Source organism: Excalfactoria chinensis, chromosome 12, assembly GCF_039878825.1.
Source record: "Excalfactoria chinensis isolate bCotChi1 chromosome 12, bCotChi1.hap2, whole genome shotgun sequence".
NCBI classification, from domain to species: Eukaryota; Metazoa; Chordata; class Aves; order Galliformes; family Phasianidae; genus Excalfactoria; species Excalfactoria chinensis.
Window position 1 is genome coordinate 1,463,244 of NC_092836.1, and position 12,313 is coordinate 1,475,556.

The 12,313-nt window shown below is 45.8% G+C and overlaps 1 protein-coding gene across 2 annotated transcripts in view; it reads right to left on the bottom strand.

Moving 5' to 3' along the window:
• Window positions 1–12,313, bottom strand: part of ITPR1 (inositol 1,4,5-trisphosphate receptor type 1) — a 151,040-nt gene that overhangs the window by 45,912 nt on the left and 92,815 nt on the right. For both annotated transcript variants that reach the window (XM_072347531.1, XM_072347530.1), the window contains exon 43: window positions 11,635–11,825. In XM_072347531.1, coding sequence (XP_072203632.1) covers window positions 11,635–11,825 — 191 coding nt within the window. The remainder of the gene's footprint in view (window positions 1–11,634; window positions 11,826–12,313) is intronic.

Here is a 12,313-nt window from a genome sequence, read left to right on the forward strand (position 1 = left end):
TTATCAGCTGGAGGATCAGGGAGAATCGCTGATAAGGGAGCATCTAACCTCACCTGCTGCTCTGAGGGCCTGCTGAGACAGTGGTGCAAACCCTACAGCCAAGCATGACTTTCTAGAGGCAGAGCTGGAGCAGGGCAGGGCAGCGTGCCCCTGCCATAGCCATACCTGGCTGTCACAGCACGAGGCACCCAAGTGCCCTGAAATGAGCAGGGGTTTGAGCATGGCTGTAGTCGAGGAGCTGGCAATGGACCAGTTCTCTGCTCTTACTGAGCTCTAACACTGTGCAGAATGAGACTATATTTTGTTTTGCTACCAGTCGTTGCCATTAAACACGAGACATCACATGATGCAGCGAGGATCACAAGGCTTGTTTCATGAATGCTGGATTCAGCAAATGCAGCTTTCCAAGTAATGCACCTCAATGAAACGCAATGCAACCCCACGGCACAGCACCAGAATGTGAGAATCAGAGATAATGTGACTGCAATTAATTACAGAGCCAAAAGGAGGAAAAACTCCAAAACACTCACATGAAGCACACAGCTTCTCACACTACATTAGGTCAGAGTAGGTGAGGGTACGTTTTTGCAGATGGCATTACAGACACCTACACAGACTCACCCAGCAGTAACTTCACAGCTTTCATTTGGGCAATGGAAAGAACTTCGTTCAACTGCACAGAAACACAAAGGGAAAAGCTCCTCACCTGAAGGTCTGCAAGTTCTGACACCTTCTGACACCCAAAGCAGCCTATCAAGCCACTGAAGGAGTAAAACCACCACCACAAGGGGTACCAAGGCATCTGCACAATAACTTGTCCTTCCTTCTCTGCATCACCCAGCTCTGTTCCTTAAGAAATCCAACGAGAACCCCTTAGGCAGCAAAATAACCCCCCTGCACAACTCCAGCATGCTGCCTTGGAGCTAAAAATAGGGAAAATAAGTAAATACCATCATCAGTAATCATTTACTGATAATGTGCTCTGTTTTCTATGACTTTTTTTTTTTTCCCACCAATCCATGCAAAACATTTTGCAGGAGCAAAACTGAGAGACAAGGAACTGATTTGAGAAGAAATTAAATCAGAAGTGAGGTTCAAATGCCAGAGTATTTATTAGCTAGAGCCCACCCCCAATCACCATCAGCCGCCCCTTAGGTCTTGTTCACTAAGAGGGACTCAAGTTGAGTTCAAACAATGCGGCTTTTCAAGAAAAGCATCCTGTCCTGAGAAAGCATCAGAGGTGATGAAATCTCTCTCTCTGCAGTGGTTAATAACTGTTAGAAATGTGTGATTTACGTCAGTTTCCAGGCACTGTGTTTTGTTTTTAAGACTTAGTCTTTTAAGACTATGTCTTTTCCACAGTCATCCCAGGTACTTGGTATCTTCTCTTCACACCACATATAGACACTATTAAACGCTTCCCCCCTTCATCTTTTTCTTTTCTGCCAAACTGAAGAAATATTTCTGCAAATCTTGCTGCCTTTTCACTCAGAATTCGTAACGTTTTCCAAGGCTGTTATTTGTTGGCAGTCTCTTCTCTTTTGTAAACCACAGAAAATACTGGCTCCAACAAAACGTTAAAGAAGGGGTGCACTTCCTAGGACTGCCACTTCTCCCCTTGTGCTTTCCTGCCTTCCCGTCCATGGTTTTTGACACAGAAGACACAATTCTCAAGGATGAATGAAAGATCAGCTCCCCAGTTCCAGTACCTGACAGGAGGCTCATAACAGAGGAGAGCACTTTTTCATGTGGTCTGATAGCGACAGGACAAAGAGGAATGGCTTTAAGCTAAAAGAAGGGAGGTTTCGGTTAGATCTTAGGAATAAATTCCTCACTCAGAGCAGTGATGCCCCGGCAGGACTGCCCAGAGCTGTGGTGCCCCATCCCTGGAGATGCCCGAGGCCATGGAGAGGCTCTGTGCAGCCTGAGCTGGGGGGCAGCCCTCCCATGGCATGCGGATGATCTTTAAGGTCCCTTCCAACCTAAGCCACTTTATGACTCAGTTGAGCACAGGGAACTCGGGGCAGCAGACTATGGGGGTGGGACAACCCCAGCGGCACACACAAGCACAGCAATGACATGAATGAGGCTGTGAGCCACACCACGCTGGCACCTTCCAAATGGAGACACCCAGCTACCCAACTCACACTGCATTCACCTCACAATGAGCAAAGCTGTGCCCAGCAAAGTGCTGTTAAACGGAGAATCAGAACCAGCTGAAAGCAGCCTGCTTCCAGCTCATGCCTTCCAAGGGATTACCCTGTGTTACCCCCTCTGCTCAGCACACTGTTCTCCAGCACCTGCCAGCTGGATCTGCCCAAAGGCACAGCTATCCACTCTGCTGTCTGAGAAGAGGCACAGTTGCTGGCTTGCTTTGCATCAAACAGCTTGGCTTTCCTTCCAGGCTCAGCGATTATGGGCTGGACAGTACGCAATCTGAATGATCACGTTGTGTGAAATATAACCAAAACCTATTAGCAAGTGCTGGATTTAAGACATCTGTTCAGATACGCGCTTCTTCCTGAAGGAGGGTGGCCTGATTTTAGGAAAGCATTTGGCTGCAGAACCCAAACAGAGCTCGCTGTCATTCTGCGAGGCCGCAGTATTTTCTGCACCACACCCTCTGCAATTCACAAAGCTGTTCCAACAGAGCGCAGCCACCGCCAGCACATCCGAGCAGGTTCCCAAGAATTCCCCGGGAAAACAAATACTTGATTACGAATAAACACAGGGAAGCAAAGCCCCAGCGAATGCCTCACATGAATCCATGTGATCTGCTGTTGTCTCCCTCCCTGTTTCTCTAATGTGTGTGAATAGAAAATATCCGATGAAGCTGACGAGTCAGGGATGTTTCAAAGAGGAAAGTCCCTCCAGACAGAAGAGGAAGATCAGCTCTCTGGCTTCCATTCAGGACATTTTATTCCAACGCTAAAGAGAAATTATTATGGGGCTGTTAACTTGCTTGGGTTATCCAGACAGGCTGCCAGCACAGAGTAATGCAAAACTTCTGTGCTACCCCACGGCTGCAGAACTCGCTTGCCGCTCCCATTCCATTCCTTACAGCGGGACTACTTCAAAGCAGCCACATTTGAAGAAGGGGAACTGCTCTGCTAACACAAGCATGGAATTAAGCACAAACGCCAACTCTTCATGTTCTGCCCAGATGCCTCACAGAATTAAAACCTTGCTTTTCGTTCTCACCCCTCTCACGTGGTTATTAATATAATTGATCTCCTCTTTTCCTGAAGTCTTCCACACATCCTGGCTCACTAAAGATCCATCATTCTGGGATGTGACTGATGGATATCATCAGTCTCATGTAGTTTAGGGAACTAGCCACTGAAATATTTCATGCTGAACATACGTCACAGTTTGAAAGAAACCCACAAGGAGAATCTGCTGGAACACCTCAATGGCTGGTTTCTTTTTTTTTTTTAGCTTGCGCAAGCTATAAAACAAACTTTCTCCTGAAAGCAGAAGGGGGACTTCCAGTCTGCTTTCATAGCATAACCAACCCCCTCTGCTGTAAGCATCCACACACAGCCCCGCAGCTCTCAGCTGGGGATTGCCGTAAGGTTCTGGTGGTTATGGGCATACACCCATGCAAGCCCTCATCTTTCCCAACAAGCATTAAATGAAAGCAGCAGCAGAGTTCTACCACTCGTACCAGTAAGAGCCCTTATCCCCTGCATGTCTTCCTACTGCAACACTCAAAACCTCGATGCAGTTCCATCATTTCTCAAGGAAAGGAGTCGAACCAGAGCCAAGGGCAGGGCATGCCCTCACAGCCAGCCCAGGGGACAGCAGCGTGACGCCAGGCAAGCAGAGGGGAGCAGGGCACACTGCAGGAGCTCCAGGCAGAGCCGTGCCTTCCGCCCGCTGCAGATCCCTCTGAGCAGGGAGCAGATGGCTTCCACAGCGTGGGAGACTTGGGGGCCTGACCCGCTTTCAGCACGGAGCCTTATTTGAGTTCCTCCTGCATGCATGTGTGAGCACGCACCAGCGGGTCACACAGCTAATCTGTGCAGAGCTCTTGTGTGGCAGGAGCACGAATCCCACTTCCTTGGTGAAGCAGCGAGCTGTGTGTAGGTGTGAGAAACAAGGAAGTCTGCAGACTCCCCAAAAGAAAAAAAAAAACGTGTAAGATCTTCTTGAGAGACAGAGGAATTAAAGAAAACCATAGCAACAAGTCAGTCCACCTACCCAAACCACCCACCCACCACCAGTTTCATTTGCTGACGCACTTCAAAAACAAGCTGGCTCCTACCAGCTCTGGAAGGTGAGCAAGCCCTGAGAGCTCATTAAATTCCCTCCTCAGCTACTCGTGTGTGCCTGCAGCTAGTGAGCAAGTGGGATATAAATAGAAGTTATATAACATCTCTTTGTTGATTCCTGTGCTTACCAAAAAAAAAATAAAAAAGGCAGCATGACCTTGTTTTTCTGACTAGCTGCCTCTGCCTGCTGGTGGAGGACTTTAATCCTGTTAGGGATCGTCTTCAAAGTTGGGTATGGATTCCGTGGAGAGGACAGGGAGAATCATTGACTTACATCCCTACTTCTTGGAGCGCCAGAACCACATCTGAATGTCAAGGGAGCCGCGGGGCAGGCCCTGGAAAGGAATGTGTGGTTTGGTGCTCAAGGCTGCCAAGATCAGATGAGGAGTAAAGCAGCTGAGCTCCGATATAGGCAGAAAAGGAGCTGGGCTACATTTCTCAATTGCAGCCATGGGCTCCTTGATACTTATGTGGAAAACCTCCTTTTGGGCAAAATAGCTGAAAGGTGCTATGACAAAGGAGTACTGATGGCCCCAACATACTCCAAGGGGTATCAGCCACGACTGACATAGAAAGACCACAAGCGCTGCCAGAGCAATCTCAGTTCATCCAGCCCCAGCCTCATCTATGCATACCATTGCCCCCAGTGACAAATAATCATCTTTGAAAGACAATGACCCCCAACAGCTTTTGTCTCTCTCAATGCATTCTTAGCAGGGCTTAGTTTTTAACATGGTGGGGTCTGATGGTTGGGAAGATCCTAGCTTTCGCTGTGCTAAACACATGAAAACATGTGAAAGCGACTGTGTGCCCAAGGGCTTGCAATCTCAAGTCTCCTCACACCCGTGACAATCAACAGTGCATCAGGAGGTGGATTTCCTCAGCGCTGCTTTAATTGCTAGTGCAGGTGCAACGCCTTGTTTTGGAAGGTAATATGGGGTCTGGATTTGCATCGTGCTTTGTTTCAGAGAGCTCTCTCTCTCAGGCACAGCCCACAGCTCAGTGTGATGTCTGATGCAGGTCCCTGTTGAGATTTATTTCATATATCATGCTTGGAAGTAACATACTCAGAGTGTCAAAGCAACTTTGTGGCATATTTTAACTTAACAAAGACTTACTAAAATTGTGGAAGAAAGGTGATTAGTTAGTAGGTACTGACAGCTTGCTGGTTTTACGTTAGTTTCTTACACAGACATTATGGAAACTACGAAAAAAACATACAGCAGTTTATATCAAAGACTTCTGATTGCCATTATAAACAACTTGTGCTGCCTGTGAGCAAGGAGTTGTCAAGGAGCAGAAGTTAAGGGACCTTCTCCCACCGACCAAAAGTTCTCAAGTGCTACCTACAGACGATCAGCGATCCAAAAATACTCTTGTCTCTGGAGCATTCACACAGCGTGAAGTTGTGGCTGCTCACAGGTATCCATGCCTGCTGCATATTCTGTAAGAAGTAATTTCGGTTCAAAGAAACCCAAACTGCCAAATCCAAAGCACAATGTTGTAACCACATCTCTGGTTTTGCATCACCATTACTTCTGTATTATTTTGCAAAGTTTTCTCATGATTTTAGAAGGCGACGGCTCACAGCTCCCAGCAGCAGCAGCATCCGGAGGGTTATCCCCAGGTGTAACTGGCCAACTCAGCTTTTGAGACTTCCGTGGTGTCCATGTGCTGTTCTCAGCACAAAGCCAACACCTGGAATGCTTTCAGTGCTTCTCAGCACTTCCTTACTCTTACTGCCAACACAATGCACACCGGCTGGGGAGGTGTTCTCCCTGAGCCTACATAACAGCTTGGTTCACTTGATATCTGCTTCTTCGCTATGCACCAGCAGTACAAACTGTAATTGGGCAATCCGGATTCAATTGCTTTTCATGCCAACAGGGAATTACTCAATAATCATCAGCTCTCATTGGACAGTCTGAGGTACCAAGTTTAACAATGGAAACCACAATTCATTTCGCTGGAGCTTTCTTGCTGGTGGCACTGCATGAGCAGTAAGGTCAGTCAAGCTGAAGCATACATATAGCACAAGACAGAGATGGAGACCAGAGAGTCGTGTCAGTCCACCATTTCACCCAACCCGTATTTCCAATGAAACCAGAGAAATGAGAAGCCAGCTGCTGCTACTTCTGACACAGAGCCACATTATACCACCTTTTTTCCTGAAAAACCATCATGTTTTCCTTGAGTACTGACCCCCTTCACTCTGTGTTTGCAGCCCACCTTGGGAAGACATGTGGATGAAAGGGTGAGGAAAGGCACCACTGTATTTCAAACTGGCAGCTCTGCATCACATTGCTTTGGGACAGTACTTAAAATGCCTTAATCTAACGTTATCGAACTCTGATACCTTCCCTTCCTGAAAATACCCACACGTGCACGTGGGCAATTCGTCACATAATCTGACTTTTGAGAAGATCCCTAATTAAACCAGCAGACTGAAGTCTCCATGGAGAGGCTGTTATGTAAGGGACTTGTCATTACCTTCCACAAATGAAGGAAACCCAGAACTCCACGGAGGTGAAGAAAAATACATGGTGATTCTAATTTGTATCCGGCAGCTGAGAGACAAGTGTTACAGGGGAAGTCTTCAGCAATTTTCTCCACTGTCATTCATTGCTGAGATTGCTCTAAACGAGGAAAACTCGCCACGTTGCAGTTCATGCAGGGAACGGGCCATCCTTTGATCTCTTCCCAAGGAGCTCTGTGCTAAGCGTGCCTACAAGCAATGGCAATGGCCCCATTGCTCCTGCAGTGCCAGGCTCCACGTGCCGGCTGGCAGCACCCAGGTGAAGGGCACTGCCAGGGCTGCCCCATCCAGAACTGCTGATGTGAGCTCTCCTGAGGCGGATGCTGAGGGTTATATAAATTAATAAAAGGCTTTATGTAACTTTCAGTTCAGTGAACAGTAGCATTTGTCAAGTTAATCTGCTGCTTGGCTTTGACCCTGCAGTTCCACCTCTACTTCTGCTTCCTTACAAACACGGGCAGAGCGCTCATCAAAGGGGGAGCAGCCATCCTGCCAGCCCCAGCTGCAGCCCCCCATGAGTGCTTCTGTTACCAAAGCACTTACAGGGTTTCTAACATGCACCAAAAGCTAAAAGCAACAACAAAGTTCTAAAAGCTTCCACCCAGAGAGATTTAAGTGGGCAAAGACCTCTCTTTCTCCCCAGAACGTCTGGCCCTTATTAAAAGAAAAAGAAAGCAGAGCAGTTTGATATTGAATGTGTGTGCTGTCCTCTTGGCCTCTAACCTGAGATAAACCAGGAATTACTTTTCTCGTCCTGCTTCTCCTCCACATTAATTTTCTTAACAACACAATAAAAATCACTCCTGCCAATTATAATAAGGAACATTTCTAATTTGCTATTCTGCTAGAGTTGCCAACCACCTACTTTGCTTAGCCTTAATATTGGCCCTGCGTGCACTTAATGAAACAGCAACACCTATTCCAGTTATCCCTTTCCAGCATCACCGGGATCTGTTCTCCCACTAAAGCTCATGGGAGTTACCCGGGAACTCCCATTATTAACCACATTACAGTCGTCATGTGCAGTTCCTGTGTGTCAGTGAAGACTTTTGCTTAACTTCAGGCTGAACTCATTTCCCGTGTGAAAACCTGAGTTAAGAAAATGCCGTGCAGAGGCAACACATTTCTGGCTTTGCTGTCAAAGCCTTTTTATGTAACCTGTCCCAATCCCACTAGTTTCCTTTTCTCAAAGGACTGTAGGTACAAGCAGTTTGAGTTCAGTGAAAATAACCCAAATGCAGCACAGAATGAACGTATTCAGAATCCTATAAATGAAGAGCTGCTAATAATAACCAAAAAAATGTGAAATGATGATGAACTGTGTTAGAACACAAAGCCAACATGAGCCGACTTGGCCAGGCTGACTTTCACGATGACAAACATATCTGATGCAAACTGAACAATTAATAGCCCGATGACTGCAGATGACTCCTACACCAAAAGTTACTGGAAACTGCCATGGAATTTCAGAAAATCCACCCTGCAGGTTGCAGAGGTTGTGCAGCCCTACCTGACCTGCAAAACGTACAGCACAAACATCTGTGGGAGAACGACTGGGATGGAGCATCCCGGAGCACTGGGTTAATTCTTACGAACACATCTAGTCTCATAAGCACATCTAACTTTCCATAAGCCAACAAAAAAATTCACAGCCCGTTCTGTAAGAAAATAAAGTCTTACTAGATAGGAGAGCACCACGCTGCCATCCCGCTATTAAATCTGTACCGTAGTGAAAGAATGCTTCATAAAATATGCTAGACATGAAGCTGTGCAGGCTAGGAACTACCCTACGCACTTCTTCTGCAAAGGCAGTACTATCCACCAGGCAGGTTTCACCCAGAGCCTTTGGTGTTTTCCAGGTGAGCACTTATGCCATCTTACTAACCCAAAGAGAGAAAAGCTTGGTTACATGACTTTGCTGTGTCAAGATGCCAGTTTAACTTGGACATCATTCAGCAGTTGTCATCATTTAGCGATTTCTCCAGGAGATACAGAACTGAAATTGTGATTTTACTGAAGAGCAAAACCTCCACGTTCGCTTTGATTCACTGGTGTTGAGCCAGCTCTTCTCCCAGAAATTAAGCTTTCTGGTTGGCGTTTGTCTACATTAAGTTTTATTTACTTAGCTTTCATGACTCCAGTACTACTGAAAGATGAGAGAGCTGAGTAAGTGCCATTCTTGACTAACGTTTTGGAAGTTTCCATGGGCCTGACGGTGTTGGAGATCGTGGAAGCAAAGCAAGGCCCCAGGGAACTCAGTAGCTATCAGCAGGTTAATCTAGGCAGAGGTAAGTCAGGGAACACCTCTGAGCACTGATAAGCCTTTTTTGCCTTTTGTTATTAGGTCACTGGGTTGTTATAGCACAGAATATCTCTACTGGGACCACTTCATAGGATATTTTCAATAAAACCTCATCTGTACTTTGTGTGCAAGAGAAAGAGCTACCAGGTGTGTCCAAGACCTCACAGTCTGCAGCACCAGTTACAGGCATTGCCAAGTGATCTGGTTCCTAAAACATTCTGTTCTGCAAAGCAGCAGACCTGTAACCCCCAGCCCCTCACTGTTCCATCCGGGCACACGCACACACGCACGAAGCAGCTCCTGGCTGTTCAGGACAATTTTCTAAAGGTACAGACGGCCACAGAACACTTATTCCCAAGTGGGAAAGGATGGAAAATAGTTATTCTGGTTCAGCGGAAGTAACTTCTATAAAGGCAACAGCACAGCAGAAATTGGCAGGACTGTCATGCATGGACGTGATCTGCTGTAACCACCATATGCCAACAGCTTGCTCCTAACCACAGTTATTTCACAGACTCCCAACCTGCAGTTATAGACAGCAAATGCAAACTGAAAAAAAAAATTAATTGCTTTTTGGTGAAAGAGGTGTCTTTGGAGATGGATGGAAGATTTCCCTGTTTGTTTTGACCCGATGAGCTAAGGAATCTGCTTCCAACAGAGACACATGCACAGCAGGAAGCGGCTCTGCTCACTCCATTAGCTCTGGATTCCAGGACAAGCAAAGGCTCTCTCCATCTAAGGCTGGTGTAGAATTTGTTTTTCCTTCCAGCATGACAGCGTGAGGTTACCTGAGGCTACCTGTGAGCAAGCGAGATGAAAGCTCAGCTTCCTTCAGATCTGAGGAGAGCAGGAAATTTCAAGGCGTGATTCTCCCCAAAGATTACTAATTCCATCACTGTATTTTAAGATGTTATAGGATTTTAAACTCTCTGTTCCCACTTTACCTTTTGCAAAGAAGCTCCACTTGAGAGCATGTGCACAAGGCAAAAAAAAAGGGCACTGACTGATTACAAAGTGAAGAGATGAAGGAACCCTACAAGGTTCCCTCTCCTCTTAGTAGAGGCTTGTGTGAAAACAAGGAGGTACTGTAGATCTACTGCCAGTTTTAATCATAATCATCTATTATAACTCCCCAGAATTTAGCCTCACGTTACACTTAATCAAGTCTCATCAACTCCTGCTACCCGGAGGACAGTGCAGCCGCACATCTCCAGTTATAAGACCTTTTCTATGGGATTGGATCTGCTTTTGCTGGCAGGCCAGTTTCCCAACAGTCAGCAACTCGGTTCAGCTCACTCCACAGCTGCACAAGCAATACAAAAAGGGGACAAACAGAGCTAACAAAAACAGTAATGTCCATTTTGGCTACAGCCCACAGTTACATTAGATTAAGCACAATATGGAGCACTGCCTTCAATCTGCTCAAACATTTTCTTCCAACAGCTACCATAGAGAGTCCAGCAAAAATAACGTCACCATTGCAGGGGCACTTAGCTGCTGCAATGATACCAAATAATGGCTGAGGATTTGGGGTAGTTTGGTTTTCAGGACAAAGAAACAAATAAAGGACCACAGAGATGGTTATGTTATACTGGGAACAGTGGGGTCATGTGTATAAGGTTTTCTTAGTTCTGTTCTGAGAGCACTATCTGGGACAAAAATATCTTTAAGTGCTTAAACAACTGTTCCTCAGCAGCACAAATGGTATCAAATTATAAGCCTAAATCTGTATGTATATCAAATGCTTGGATCTGTCTTATCTCCAAAAGGAGCAACCTATTAAATCGACTTATCTAAACAAAACACTGATCGTTGCCTTCAGAGATGTGAAACAAATGGCAGCATGGTGAGGAAAGAGGAAATAGCTCTACGTAAGGGCCACTGTCCATGTCTGGAACAAACTGTCTGCAACCGGAACACATAAAAAGCCAAAAGAAGACACTACACAATCAATAATCTTCATAGGCATATTTTGCCAAAGTAACATTTTCTTTCTGTTTGGAAGAGTAAAATATTTCTCAAATACAACAAGCCAGTCTCTACTAGAATCCGTAGCAGATGCAGTTCTCATGTAGGAACAACAAACTCTGATCTAAAACACAGCAGTGGAGCACAGCATGGCTATAGAAGAACAGTGGTAGTTTGGAATTTACCATACAGTGTTATCTTAAATTCTGATCTGAAATGTAGGGCCTATAGTTGTAAGAAGCTCAAAGCATCTTGAAGTTGCTTCATCTTACTCATAAAAGCAGTTACGTTAATGTGTGCTAAAAAGCTGTTTTGTTATACATTCACTCCTCAATATTGCCCTGGGAAACACCTCAGTTACCTACTGCCCATGCAAACATTTAGTAAGTTTACTTTTGCATGGCAGGCACTGGTATGTCCCTTAATTACAGGTCAAAGATCATTTAGTCATTTCCCCTCCCATCGCCTAAGCCTCCTCAGGTTTCCTGGATCTCAAAAACATTTCCCTTTCCAACATGTTTTAGTTAGAAGCTTAATATTTTCCATTCTCCTACCTGTATTGTAGTGTTGCCTCCTTCCAGAAGGGCAATGGCGAGTAGGATGCTCTCATGGAAGACTCTGTCACTGGTGGCATTCATGATGAGATCTATGACCAGGTTGGATGCACCTTCTTTATCCAGATGACACTGAACATCTGCCAGACTCATCTCACCTCGGCTCACTGAACTCGATCCAGAGCTTCCTCCTATAAAGGTGACGATGAGAGCCTAAGATTCAAATCCTGCCACCCTCAAGTGATGGCACCTCTCATCTGGTTAAATTATGAGCTATTCCAAATGGCACATGTTTGTTTTTTTTTTAAAGTGATGAACTCAACATCCAATATTTCTGCAAGGAAGGTTGCAGCTGTTGTTGTGTTTGTTTTTTAACTAAGAGCACAGATAGGACACACCGTATGATGGGCACTTAACACTGCTGTAATGCGTGCGAAGCAGGTGGATGCTGTCCCTGAGAACAGCCTTGGCTGGCGAGGAGAAATAGCTACTGCCACAGCTACCTTTATGGCAGCAGAAGCTGAAAAGAGGGCTGGTGTATTAAAAGCTGAAAGTAAAAGAGCATCAAGGGATACAAGGAAGTAAAGGCTCTGTAGCACCAGTGAGGTGACAGAGAGAAGGCAAGACGAATCGCAGCAGATGGCAATGCCAGTGTCATGCTGTACAGTTACAGAAGCAT